General features: G+C 33.8%; 1 protein-coding gene across 3 annotated transcripts in view; it reads right to left on the minus strand.

Moving 5' to 3' along the window:
- The window catches only part of LOC126865455 (MICAL-like protein 1), a 51,995-nt gene that overhangs the window by 31,262 nt on the left and 5,075 nt on the right, over positions 1 to 15,658 (minus strand). The window contains exons 2-4 of one of the 3 annotated variants that reach the window (XM_050617950.1): positions 9,532 to 9,782; positions 2,804 to 2,982; positions 1,509 to 1,597 (exon numbers count right to left, since the gene is read on the minus strand). In XM_050617950.1, the coding sequence (XP_050473907.1) occupies positions 1,509 to 1,597; positions 2,804 to 2,982; positions 9,532 to 9,683 (420 nt within the window). In that variant the 5' untranslated portion in view covers positions 9,684 to 9,782. Of the gene's footprint in view, positions 1 to 1,508; positions 1,598 to 2,803; positions 2,983 to 4,426; positions 4,529 to 9,531; positions 9,783 to 15,658 lie in introns of those variants that run through there. The other 2 variants (XM_050617951.1, XM_050617952.1) reach the window with 2 other exon arrangements.

Consider the following 15,658-nt stretch of genomic DNA (forward strand, 5'->3'; position numbering starts at 1 on the left):
CTTCATCGTGTTTCTTCCTTTCTCTGTCTCTCTTTCTCTTTATCTATTTGCATTATAGTTTTATTTCTCATAATAGTTCTATTTCCCCCTATAAACTTATAGGGGGATAGGATAAACTTATAGGATAGAGATTAAATTCATTATGCTCAAACTGATATTCATCTGTACCATTCGCTGCTTCTCCCAAATTAATGCTTCCTTCTTCGGTCGATTATTCTTGTGTTCGTCCACGATTCGAATGGATCCACGATGATCTTGATGTCAGATGTTTGTAATTCCATACAGCGAAGAATCTCTCATAATTTGTTGATCGTAAAATCCGTTGCAGTATTCAGTCTCATGGATATAACTTTATATAATGACAAAAACTATAGAAAATCCAGAATCATAAGGTATTTAAATACTACAAATAAACGCACATTTTCAAACACAAATTTGATCACATAAAGTCACATAACGTTCCATAAAATAACATAAAATTACATAAAGTCAAATCTATTTAAGCATACGATTCACAATTGTAAATTCATAAATGGCACACGTCAAAGTAAAACACTTAATCGCACTAATTACGACCGTGAAGATGCACCCCGCTTCTGAATCCTTAAGGGCGTTCTAGCGTTTCTTTATGAATGTACGTACGTAGAACCGCGATGACGCGATGACGCGATGACCGTCTATCGGCGTTAAACGAAGTTACGGTAAACATTTTCTGCAGACGTACGACTTTCGGCAAACTATGATGCGCTGGTCGCGTAACACACCATACGCGTTAAACCAAAATCATAAAGTTCTACTATTTGAGTAGTATTCGAGTTCTACTGCTTAACATTTGTTCGTTAAAATGTTAGAAGTAAAAGACTTACTACAGTTATAAAATTTTGAAACGTGCATACGATAACGAAACTTTTTGCTCCTGTATAAAATCATCAAGCGTTAAGACAATTTCGAATATACGTGTAATGTTTTAAAAATATAAATTAAACTTAATACGAATAAACTGAGAATTAAATACGAAATATCAATATTTATTAAATTAACAACATGAGTAATAAAATAATACTTAACTTAAAAAAGATATAAGACAATTGTTTAAATGTCATTTCAAGTGCTCGCGAAATTCTTTAGCAATGAACTTTACAATAATTATATTGCATATAACATACGAAACTATTTTACACAGCAGAACATAAACAGAGAGCAGAGATAGGTTTTAAAATTTTCATGAGATGTCCAGTCATTTTTATAAATGTAAACCTATCTTCCTTTTCCTAGATAAAGTATTTTCGTATCGATAAAATTGATATATTAGTTTGTTCTATAATATTCATAACAAATGCCCTATATTTGTATATTCATTAGTAAAAGTAATTCCGAATGTACTTCATTACTGTACATATAAGAAAAAATGAGTTCGTAAACCTACAGCTAAACTCTTAATCTAATCGGAATTAATTTAAAAAATATCCAATAATTTTCTACGTTTCGTACAACAAAGGCTTCTGTACCTTTTCTTTCGGAGATTCAGACACTTGTGTGATTCTTTCCTCTACGGTTTCAGTCGTTCTACTCGCTGGAATTCGTGCTGGAGATGAACCTACAACGTTCAAAAAAAGAACATTTAACCATACACGCGTTGATATACATAAATACGTATATATATAGAGCGTTCGACTGTAGGTGTAAAAATGTTTAAGGTGCGATTCTTGAAAATAATATGAAAATCAAGAATAAAAAATTGCGTTTTCGGATTTGTTTTTCATTATTATAAATTAAAAATCGGTTGAAATATCTGTGTGCGAGCAAACCTTACGCGAACGAAAGTAGGGCAGTCCAAGCAGCGGGGAACACAGTGGTTCTCAAACGGAACAAAAAATGGATGCTAGCTTGCCTCATACAACTCAAAGAAAAAGTAAACGATCCTGCGCGATTTATGAAAAATGCGTTTTATGAAAAAAAAAATCGCACATATATTTTTTCTAGCCCTTTGCCTACATAAATAATTAGTAAACAACATCACGTGTTAACAATGTTTATACAAAGTCCAGAAACGCACTGTTATTGTCCCGTTTTTCGTTCGATTTGAGGACCACTGTGATCCCCGCTGCTTGGAACTGCCCTACTTTCGCTCACGTAAGGAGGTTTGCCCGCACACTGGGATATTTCAGCTGATTTTTAATTGACGATAATTACAAACAAAGCCGAAAACACAATTTTTTATCCTTGATTTTCGTATTACTTTGCCTTTAAGAATCATCTCTTTAACTTTATTACAGCTATAGCCGAACAGCCTGTATAGTTACATTTTGTATCAGATAGTGTTTTAGCGTTCACTTTATAAACGAATTGTCATCCATGTTATCGACTGCAAAAAGAATTGTTATCTTTTTTAATTATTATTTTATTTCAAAGAATCAGTAGAATCCGTTTTTTCCGAAAAATATTCTAATTATTATGTAAAAAATATACTGCTTCCAAAGTATTTATTTATAAATATCAAGGTTGTAAATATTTAACAGTGCCGTTGATGAGAACAAAATATACTTGAACTAATTTTTAATGTAAACGTTTGTCTCTATCGTCCATACTGGATTTACCGTTAACTAAGAAAATATCACAGATTTGTAACTTGTGGAAAGTTAAACATTATGTTTACGATGGAATTATTAAAAAAATCTCCCTTGAAACCAAATAAGTTTGCTTCCCCAGTGCAACCGAGTCAAGTATTTAGATAGGCTGGTATAGATACCTCATTTTGTACAACTGTGATTGCATATATGTGCCGTTGTTTGTACGTACTTACCACTGAAAGTTTGATAGAACTGTGAAAGGTAAGTAAGGATCGATAAACGATCAGGTACAGCACAGGAAGCCATATCCTCTGCATCCAAAAGTGCTGGTATTCCAAGATGTTGCTCTGCAATTCTAAAAGCCAGTTCATTGTTCCCATATATATCGTTCTTGTCTAAACTGTCAAAATCACTGCAACCAATATAAAGAATAGATTATTTTTATTGATTATTCCAGCACATCGCTGTCGTAAGTTCAGCAACATTATCATAGCGCAATTTCAGTACTTTACAATCTCAGTGTTAATAATTAAGTAATAACAAATAAAATATCTAGGAAAATGGTCAAGTGATAAAAAAGCTTATGATAAATACATATATTTTGGGCATTATTTCATACACAGGATATTATAGAACACATGGGCCCCACTTCGGAAGCTAATTAAACGTAAAAACAACGAAAAAATTTCATACAAACGTATGCTCTGTCTGCCTTCTTTTATGATATGTAACGAATTTTCTGTTTTGATTATGCATTATCTGATTGCCTTTATAAAAGCTGCTGAAGATGACCATTTCAAGCATTTCAATTGCATGTCAAGTCAAGCCTATAAACGTCTTGCCATGGATTCAGTTGCACTTAAATGGCTGCTGATCTTTCCTGAATTTGTTGAAATGGTTATTCTATTTTGAACTTTAGCATTTTAACCTTTTGCAACAGGTAGTGCGTATACGATAAATTCATTATATCTCATATACAAAGACTGAGCACACGTTTATACGAACTTTCCCCATTATTTTTAAATATACAATCAGCTCGAGAAATGGGTCCTACATGTTCTGTTACACCCTGTACAGCACTACAGTATACTATACAGTATACAGTATACTACGAATAGTAGTGAATAATTGTAATATGTTTAAAAAATTAATAAGTATTGAAAAAGGGAAACTAAACTTATACATAATGTATCTTTAAATTATTGAGCACTAAATACTAGATAGATCATACACCCCTGACATATGTCTTGCTATCAACCACATCGTATATAACCGGATCGTCATGGGTATTCTAAACTTCCTTTGTCACTCGATTCCGTAAATATTTATGGTATAAACAAGCTCACGTCCAGCCAGTTACGGTGCTCTAAATACACTCCATTGATACAAAAATTCAATCATTCTTACAGCAAAATAGCAAAAGGCAACAACAAACAATTGTAATAGTTACATATATTAATAGAAAAAACCTATACAGAGTGGTTGGTAATTGGTGGTACACGCGGAAAGGGGGTGATTCTACGCGAAAAAAGAAGTCGAAAATATAGAATAAAATTTTTTTTAATTTTTTTTTTTAATTTTTCCATCGAGACAACGATCTACAGTGAGATCCGTTATAACGAGACGCGATAAAGTGCACGCGTACCGAGCGAAAATTCAAAGTCAATTTTCTCGAAAACAAAGCCTCAAACGAAAAATTTTTATTCTATATTTTCGACTTCTTTTTTCGCGTAGAATCACCCCCTTTCCGCTTGTACCACCAGTTATCAACCACCCTGTATAATCGAAGCATTGTTCAAAACTGTACTATCTAAAATTGTTAATTGATTAAAACCTTTCACGGAGATGTAACTTACTAATAAGGGAAGTACGATATCTCGGAAATTCATCAAAATTTGTAACGTTGCAGAAATGTATATTAAGTAGATCCAATGTTACGTAAGTACATTTCTCATTGTCGATGAAACGAATCTAAGAATGGAAATGTCTCCTTTAAAAAAGTGGAAAATTGTTATATTATGCGAATATCTTCGAAATTGTATTTGACGTTTAAAAGAAGTTAAATACAAGATGCTACAAATAATTTTCTAAAAAGACAAGTGCTATCGTGTAAGTTATATCATATTAAATAATTCTACAAACTTGAATTGCGATACAAAAAATTCGATTATAATTTCGGCAGTCCATAAACTTTAAATAGTAATGACAAAACTCGGTTTGTTTATTGTTAGAACGAGTGGTACACTGAAAATAAGATTACGAGAGTAGATGTATTTTGATTGTCGTTGTTCGAAATTGAACCGAAATTTCTGAATAAAATTCGGATGGAGTATAATAAATACCTATTCGTCGATGAGACAGATTTAAGACCAAGGAAATCTAATATGTAGGTAGAGAAATAACAATATCGATAAAATGATAGATCTCCGTCCGTATTTTATAGTGCTGTCCGGAAAGTACCTGAGAAAGGAATATATATGCCTGTATATGTGCGAGGTGTATCCAGAAAGTAAAATCTGATTGGCTACTAAAAACAAGCAGAAATTTATTTTCAAATCCTTTGACGTCCATTGCATTCTACGCGTATTAAACTACTTTGCTACGTAATTCTTACCCTTATTAAGGAGCCCAGTTTCTGCGATGAAACGTGCAGCTAAATCCTAAGGTAAGGTGGCACTCAGAGTAAACATATCTTTTCAAGTTTCAAACGATGTGACACAATTTCGTCACTTTCCATTCATACCCCTTAAAATTTTACGGCCATGTTTCTATGAAAGTGTGTCCGAGGTTATGTTCACGCTGGGCGCCATCTTAGGAGGCACCGTTCTATGAAGCGGGAATACAAAAACTAAAATCTTAATACGGGTAAAAGCTACGTAACAAAGTAGTTTAAGATATATCAAATGCAATGGATATCTAAGGTTTTAGGAATAAATTTCTATTTCTCATTAATGCGGTGAACGAAGAAGTGGCCACATACGTTCAAAGATATTATCCCCGTCTTTTCTTAATATTAAACCTACCGGCACTTCGTGTATACCTATTCCTACCGTGTGCAATCAAAATGACCGGTAATTAAAGTAATAGTTTTTATGATTTAACTTAGATAATGGTTAATTTATAACTAAATGTATATAAAATAATGAACTTTCATAAAATTTCGTCCAAAACTCCTTCACTTTTGTTTAATTTCAATTATAGACTTAAATAGAATTACACTTTTATTTATACAGAGATATATCTTATTCAACTTCGCTGCATTTTTTACAAATTATCTTATTATCAAATGTACATTTGCCGCATAAATATTTCCAGTATCTTAAACAAATTTTCGTAATTTTGTAATCTTTACAATTTTTTACTTGATAAGTTTTTTGTAGTAATGAATCTGAACTTGTTGATAGTTTTATTGCATGGTTTTTTCCCGCGATTCTTTATATAAAAGTAATGTATGCACCAGGTTTATAACAATTTTGTGAATTCTTTGTAAATTGGCCCCATACAGTAGATACCATTGCAAATTTATTGGTTCGTAAATGTTGGCTTCTTTCACTCTTCTTATCAAATCGTGTAAACCTCGTAATTTCAGCAAAGTCATTCCTGCTCATTGTTTTTGAAAAAAGTGCAGGTCTCCAAATTTTATTCCACAAATATGAGACATCTAAATTTTTTGCCTAATATGCACCGCGGGCATATAGCAGAGCAATAAATTCATCTAGTTTTGTTGCATCTAACTCCATCTTAGTCCCCAATGCTATAGATGCTTCTTCTTCCGTACATTTTATTACACGATCCCTTATACGGTGATCGACGATAAGATAAAATGCAGTCTTCACTTGTCCTTTCATTATATGCCGTTTAGCATACCCCTAAAAATATTATGAACTGATGTCCTGCCAGGTTTGGGACTTGCATCTATTTCTTTCCAAACTGTTCCATCGGGCCCAGTCTCGCTCTCTGCTATCAACGATAATTTCTTTCCTTTTTGCCCTTACGTAGACGCTTATTTATAATATTCAACTCTGATTCGGTTGTAAATAGCTCTTCACGTGTTTCCATGCCGTTTTCAGTTGCTGAAGTTTCTTGTTCACCGCACACTGAACACAATCGTCTTCTATGTCCGTTATTCTTTTTTATACTTTTTTTTTAAAAGTCTCGACATTTCTAAGGTAGATATTTATCACAGAATAATACCATGTACGGAATACAAAATTATTGTCAAATTTGATATGCTTTACTTTTCCTTTTATAACAACTTTACACGAAACGCTCTGACATGCTCTCTGTCTGAGTTTTAGAGATAACAAGTTTAGATGTCGACTGATTGACTAACAAACTGAGATGTATTCTAGTCGAAAGGACAATAGCAAGTAAGAATATGGACTGTGACGGCGATATTTATACGAAAATATTGATGAGTATTGACCGCTCTCCACCAACAGTTACTCGAGGGTGGAATTGAGAAAGCTTTTCCCGTGTTTTATCGCAATGAGCAAGAAGCACCCTAAGAAACTTCTCGACTTTTGAAATGTTTGTAACAATGGACTGTAAAAAATGCTAATTTTGTGGCGGTTCCTTAGGATTATTACAGGCCAGAGTTGATATGTCTTGACAGCTGGTGGCTATCTTGATCGAAGGATGGATGTTTTATGACAAGATTACGGATGTAACAGCTGTTATTATTTGTTATTACTGATTTTGTTTGTCACTTGACCTTGAGATAGCCCTTTCTTTGTACTGATTGCATCTATTTTAAGAATAACTAAAATATTTTGTCGAGCGGTCAAAATGACCGCTCACGGTAGGCAAGGAAGAGTACAAATTTTTCTCAGAAAATAAAAGAGCAAATTAAAAGTAAATACCGAAAAATATATTGTATGCATATTTTAGGAAAAGTCAGAAATTATGAAGCGATATGATAAAGTTTAAAGATGGTTAAATTTGTGTAGAAGTTCGAGAGCGGATTGTTAATTATGCAGAACTCTGGTTTCAAGCTCATATACCGTGGGAAACACGTGTGATATTCAGGATGGCTTACGCCAACTCGAACAGTCACTAAACACAACAGTTTTTACATCTTTATGTTGCCTATTACATCGCTTTAACTTTTCTATAATATCTATGTATCAGATGTAATAGATGTAAAAGAAATAGAAAACAAGAATTATTTATTTTGAAAAAATCGAAATTACAATTAATTTGTCGTATTGAAAATATTGTTATAAACATATTACTTATTATAACATTTCACAACATTGTCCATACTTACATAAAAAGGTTAAACCTATAATATAAACGAGAGACGAGACAAACGGAAGAAAAAATCCATGTATATGTATTAGGTCATCCCATAAGTTCGTGCCGACTTTTGTGTATATATTTCATGTGTCGGTTTATAAACATACGGCGATAAGGTACCAATGCACTTGAGCTTAGCTGATCGAGAACAGGCTAGAGCAGATTTTCGTGGGTATAAAATCGTAATATAGTGAACACAGTGACTTCTAACAGTAAAAAATCATGAGTGAAATGCGTATCCATTTTCGACATCTCATGTCATAAATATGAATTTCGGAAAGTAAGTTCTGTAACAATTGCCACGAAAAACATATGTGCTGTTTGCGGAGAAAATGCGCTTTCATCTCGCACTTGTAGGAAGTGGTTCCAACGTTTTAGAGCTGGGAATTTCTGTTTAGAAGACGAGGGACGCTCCGGGCGTCCTCCTCAGACAGACGAAGATAAAATTCGGGATCTTGTTGAAATATCACGAAGTTTGACAGTTTAAGAGATGTCAAATGTTCTGAAAATACCTAAGACAACGATTCATAAGTGTTTAAAAAAAATGGGGATGGTGTCAAAGTTGAACGTTTGGGTGTCCCATGAACTTACGGAACGGAACCGTCTTGAACGAACAACAGCGCGCATGTCATTACTTGCGCGTAATAAACACGAACCATTCCTTAAACGCCTGGTAACTTGTGATGAAAAGTGGATACTTTACGAAAACCCTGAACGGAAACGTAGCTGGTCGCAACAAAATCAGCCACCTCAACGCTGTGCAAAACCAGGATTACATCCACGTAAAGTTCTTTTGTGTGTATGGTGGGATTATAAAGGAATACTCTATTTTGAACGTTTATTTAGTGGTGATACCATTAATTCAGACAAATATTGCACTCAGAAAAATTAAGGGAAGCACTAGCTGAAAAACGATCAGGTTTAGTGAATAGGAACAACGTTATCTTCCATCACGACAACGCTAGACCGCATGTCGCGAAAAGCGTTAGAAAAAAATTGTCTGAATTTAATTGGGAAATTTTACCACATCCCCATATTCCCCAGACATTGCCCCATCTAATTACCACCTGCTCAGAGCATTACGACACCTTTTTGGTAGGTAAACAATTTGAAAATATTGACATTCTCAAAAATAGCTTAGAAAATTATTTTAAAGAAAAACAAGAGAACTTTTATCGAGACGGAATAATGGCCCTACCAGAAAAATGGGAAGAAGTTGTACAACGAGAGGGGGATTACATTTTTTTATGAAACTGAAAGGTATGTAAACGATCTTAACATATATAACCGCTCGAAAAACGGCACGAACTTATGGGATGACCTAATATTAGGTCCAAGAGAAAACGGATTCCATAGTCCGTTAATAAAAAAAAAAGATGAAAAGAGATGTGAATGTATAAAAGTAAATCTGATCTACATATCGCAGAATGTTGTATTTTAAACGATACCGTACTATGAAAAATTATAAACTATAAAGTATATTAAACAATGTTATTATATCGGTTAAAATCATAAATATTAAAATAATAAATCATGGAAATTATACGCTATCAAACGCAAATGGCTAAATGATTATAATATCGTAAAAATGTATCGGACTGGCAAAGGATTAATAAACCCTTAGAATGTACCATTCACGCTAATAAATTATGGTTTTACTTACATGAGATCAGGTCGGAAGTGATGAATCATTGCACAAAAAGCGAGGCCATCTCTCCAAGAAGTTGTCATATTCTGCACGTTTACATCAGGATAACCCTCGGTTATTCGCCGACACCAAAATTCTAATGCCTTTGTACCTCGCTTTTCGCCCATCTTAAACTTTTGATTATACTTTATAATCTTTCAAACCTTCTTTTATCCTTATATGGACGAGATGGCAATAGTCTGTCCTTGAACCCTTGCACGAGAACTCTGTAACGAATCATAAACGAAAATATAACAATACTTTCGCGTTGATAAACCACAATCTTGTTTCTTATTCGAAACTTTTAGATATGAACTGTGGTGTTTTTTGAAAGAAAATGTTTCATACAGTAGATATAATAATAATATTCGATCGGTGATCCTGCGAGATAAAATAAGATGAGAATAAAAAATAATATAATTGCGTTTAAGATTGCGTTTGTTTTAATAATGTCATAAACGCGTAAAAATGCCCACGAATTGCGAAAAACGCACTTCGAGCAATAACGGAAAATAGCCATGAGTTGAAAATAAATACATGGCGAATAATTATCAGGAAAATTCGTACAAATGATGAGTGATCACAAAAAAAAATTCGCTTTTTATATATATGTCTACGAAAGATACATAACTACCAACGTGATATAAATCGGTGCTTTTCAACCTTTTCATATATACGAACCAGCGAAAATAGGAGAATTATTTCAGGGGTAATTATTACAGAGCAGAAGTAAAAACGTTATTTATAGCACAACATATGTAATAACTTCTATCTTAAATTCTTTATTTAAAATTTTTTAACTTCTTATTATAATAACTTGTATATAACAGTAATTTTATAATAGTGCTTTGTTTATTTGTTCTTGAGCATTATATTTAAATAAGTATTACAAAGCATTATATTTAATGAAAATTTCCTAAAATAATTAGAAACCGATCAGTGAAAAAGCTACTAATAAAAGAATTAAAAATTAAAATTGAATATAACAGGATTGAAATTTTTAGAAAATAATATTTGATTAAAGCGGAACTATTGCGAAAGTTTCTGTTACTTCTTTGCAAGAATATTTGATAACCGCAACTCGAGTGCTGTTCCGAAAAACAAAATACTGCATTGACATCCATTCTGTCTCTTTCTTTCGTTTTTATAAGCCGAGAAAATTTTCTCATAAATATATCCCATGAAAGGGTTGCTAATCCATTACTTCCTTTATGAGTATCCTCATTTTCATGATAATTAATAATAGTCAAAATTTTGAACGGTCTTAAATGCTCGCTTATTATTATATCAAATATGAATTTCCGGCTGATGTCTAACAGCTGTCGAAAGATCTTGCAACGGTGAAAACACTCCTATATCTTCTTCTTGTACACGACTATCCCAAGGAGCCAGTTTCTTCTTCAACGCATTCGTCTTATTTCTCAGTGTAAAAATATTTGTACAAAATGCTTGAAGAAAAATATCAAGTTCGCTGAAATGCAATATGCAAGCTTTTATTAATGCGGAATTTCGTTCTCTCCGAAACTGTTTTACTTCTTCTCTCAGTTCGAAAGAACACGAAAGAACCTTTCGTTTCGATAGCCACCTCGCTTCCGCATAGAGAAGAATATGCTGATGCTGCGAGTCCATACTGTGACACAGCGTCGTAAACAGCTTTGAGTTCAAGTCTCGACTACAAATTTTATTTATTATTTTCACCGCGCCATTCGTCAAAGTGTCCAGTTCGGAAGAAAGCTTTTTGTAATTAAATAGTGTCGGTGAACTATATAATGGGTGGACAACGTTTCATACTCCCACACATTTGCTACAAACTGTTAACCCTATGCTTAAAAATATTCATTCAGAGCAAAAAATATTTTCGAGCTGGTACTTCGTCCAGATAAATCAAGGCAACAAAGAAGTTCTTCCGTGAAATCTTTATCTTCGCAAGATATTTAGTTTACGTAGTGGACTATATAGTAGATTGGAGTCTTCTGTCCCGAAAAGGGTCCGGAGATCTGTGCGAGGATTTTATCAAATTTGAATAGTAACCTTGTTATTCAACAAGAACATTTTGCTAAATTTACAACCCATGGCATTAAATGAAACTTGATGTTACAAAAAGATGAATACGTACAGATGATTGATTTGACTTATATTTCGAATAAAACCCAGTTGCGAATGAATGCTGACGAATGAACGATTTTAGCCAGCGGCAGTATCGATGGTATTCTGATCGCAGAACGATCTCAAACAGCAACAGTGAATTTTCTCGGACTCTCTAACTCTTTTCTTGCGACTGATAACGATCCTTTGTTTCAGACCGGTCCTCGGGCATTTATAGCTAGTGATAATCGGCGATCATCGTCAGTAGCAAATCAACGCTCGATCTAGGCCTGCGCATAGTTTAGTTTCGGGTGGCAGGGACTGCTGTGAGTGCTTCCACGCACCTCGCTTCCTGTACGCGGTCGAGTTCGTCCAGCCGTGTGCTTGTGTTCCAGGAAACCACGGCATCTCTGCCCGACACATTAATGCTAAAACAATGGCCTGTCGTTGAAATAACGAATTTTTCCCCTCCATAGTTCCTTAGCGGGCAATACAGCAGACATATCTCTACACGTTGCAACCTACGCTGTCATTCTGGCCAGCACTACTCTAAGCGCATAATTAGTAATAACGGTCGGCAGCTGTTTAAAAACACTAATATAAATAGTAATACGCTAACGCGGATGCAATATTTTTGCGGATGCAGATATTTTTTTCGACAAAGGATTGAGTTTTACACGGAACTTCTCAGCATTCGAATAACAAGGTTTGCTCTGAGTATTTCTTACTTACTTAACCCCTTGCCATACTTTTACGAGTCTGAGTCGTGATGAGAATTTTGAGCCAAACCTCGATATCACGAGTTAGACTCGCGGTTTAATTTCATGTCAAACGTGAATATCACGAGTCTCGCTCGTAGTCTCAATCTCGAGCCAAGTATGATTGTATCGAATGATGTCTTTTTTCTAAACACGGGCGCGGCTATCTGCGCAATCAGTCGCACGATCTCATGTTTCAAGTTCCGACATTCTGTCTCCGTCGCTTCGGCTCTTTTCCTGACCATTCGGGTACAACGTTTGAGCCCTGATTCCTCCGAGTTAAATGGTATGGCAAGGGGTTAACAACAAACCGAAACTCGCTTGTATGAACTTAATCTCCCACTTTCTAAATCCCGCATTTTTTTTTTTCTTTAGTTCCAAGTTGTTCTACGTTTCTCCAACATGGTTCCAAAAAAATAACGGTTCCAAAAAATTCATCTCGAAAATTATCGAGCCCCAAAAAGTAAATTTAGAGTACGATGCAATAAAATAAAATTTGATCTCGAAAATTATGCTCGAGATAGATGTTCCACGAACTTTTTTCTACAAATTTCTACTGATCCAGAGGTGTAGAATCACGCTACGGTGGCTTTATACTTACTTTTTATGCACCCTGTACGCAAGTATGTTTTTTGTTTGTTATATTTTTCAAAGTATTAATTTTTGTAAGGTGTTGCTATTAGTATTTTTATACTTAAGACATTTCGAAAAAGGTTGGACTCGTTTCATTAACTTTGTAAAGCTGTTTTTCGTAGTAGATTCTCCTCATTGGCGAGTCTGTCATGGCGAGTGGTGGGACAAGGCTCGGGAAAGGCGCTTCAGAATAATATCTTTGGCCGAAATTATACAAACCTGAAATTCTTTTATGAATTATAGATATCATAAATTGTTCAAAAAGAGCCGGTCTGCCCTCTTGGCTGCAAAACAAAATACGCTTGCCACTTGAACCAGCATGTCAAAAAAACAAAGTACATATGTAATTTGACTTCAGATGTATCAATAGGTTACAGTATAAAATGTAAGAAAAACGTAGTTTGCCAGTGTTCTAGCTGGATAAATGCTGCCATCCGAGATCTGAAGGGACGCCCCGCGAGCCACGAACGCCAAGAGCGCAACAAATTCTTTCTTCCTCTTAGCCAAATAATCTAATTTTTTGTCATGTATATTTACTTGTACATGAAATTTACTTCGTAAGGTGTTGGAAAAACGCATTTTGTATGTACGGTCGTGTCTATGCATGTATCTTTGATATGTACTGAATATTTCTGTATTATTTTGCCACAATATTCATGGATAAGGAGGATTTGGATATCGAATGCGTAAAAGACTGAATTCTAAAGAGCATGATGTTTATTACTCCCTTAGTATTTACTAATATTCCAAAAATGACCATCTTTTGCGATCATGCACCAGCCTAGTAGAGTAGAGCAGGAGTTCGCCGCGCGCCCATGCATTCGTCTGTTCGGATAGATCACTCTACTTCTGGCAGACAACATCTGTCCTGTTCCATTCGAAGACTGACAGACTATGCTTTCTTACATCTACCTATACTATAAACCTATACTATACTATAAACTATTAACATAAAAAAGTTAATGATTTAAGTCACACAATACTTCCCTTTTTTGTCATACTTGTTCAAGTGACAGAGGCGTTTTGTTCCACCGGTAAGATTGGCAGACCAGCTTCTTTAGACATTTCGCGATGTTCACAATTCACAAAAAATAACAGCGTTAATGATTTAAGTTAACGATACTACTTTTTTTGCATAATTAAGAGACACCTGTCGAATTTTGTCCGGCGCGTATCCAGACAGACTTCTATTTTCCATATATGTGGTACAAAAATAGTAGAGTAATGTTAAAATAAATGTTAACAAGTTGGTCTAAAGTTTCTGTCGTTCTCAGGCTATTACAGTCGCTCGAGTTAATAAAATTCAATTTCACTATTACCCTCGTTTATATTGTATTATATCATATTATCGAATATTAGCGTTGAACAGGCAAATATAACATTCTTAGGTGTTAGTTATACCCATTTTGAGTATGTATACATAAACGCTTCAATTTTAGCCAAACATTACTAGTCACCTAAACGGATATACCCCCCCCCCCCTTCGCTGCGTTTAGGTCAAGTCCGAGTTTCCATTATGTTCCCTTTCACTATTGCGCTGTAAAATTTATAAGCATGCTTCATGACATACTTACTTAATTCACAGTAACGAATATTATCGAACTATACTTAACATTACTAACTATCGATTCAAAATATAAAATAGAAAAGCATAGATTGTTATCCTTCTTGTATAAACATACTACTAAGCTATAAAGTACCAACGACACAGTTTCAGCTAGTCGTACTTATTTAAAAATTTATAACAACAATAATATTTATACTTTTTAAACATTATCTGATATGATGAATATGACAAAATGTAATATAACATTTAAAATAAATTTATATATCATTAATACAAAAATAAATGTACTACGATATAGTAAAGCTTTCATTATGAAAAAGAAAATTTTAATCGTTTGTATTCTATAATTTATGTTTTAGATAGTTGCGATCGATAATATAATTTATTACGTACATTTATAATTTCTAATTTCGGAATATCATCTATCATAGGAATATAAAATTCAATACAACAAAATTAACATAACAAGTTTGTAGAACATTTAATATAGCATGATAAAAATACCTGATACAATTACATTCTGAGCGTATACCTACTGTATACAAGGAAATCAGAGTACAATTTAAAATTCGTAAAACAAATAATATCCACAAAGATATACAAAATATATAAACATGCTATGCTCTTTTACAGAAAATATACATAAGAAATAAATATGACTGAATAAAATCAATTAATCAGATGAATTTATTAAGGCTTATTAGCACACAGACACATGAACAAAGACGGATACAAAGAAAGCTCCTACTAAAGGTGTCCTCAGGTAATTAATAATATTATCAATATTTCAAGGACGTCAACGAATATGCAATTTGTCAATAAATATTGACAATATTGCATTGATTTTAGTTATTTGATCCTTTTAGTTATTTTTTTATTATTTATTTAATTTCTATATTTCGGCTTTGAATAGCTTTCAGCTATCAGCATCACGATCGTACATTAGTCTTTGTTGATTATTTTAGTTACGAATCTTGAATTATTAACAATATATATTGATAGCCCGAGAGTATACTAAGAAGGCTTGACAAATATTTTTGCATAGTAACTTAACTTAATA

Source organism: Bombus huntii, chromosome 5 (genome assembly GCF_024542735.1).
Source record: "Bombus huntii isolate Logan2020A chromosome 5, iyBomHunt1.1, whole genome shotgun sequence".
Classification (NCBI taxonomy): domain Eukaryota; kingdom Metazoa; phylum Arthropoda; class Insecta; order Hymenoptera; family Apidae; genus Bombus; species Bombus huntii.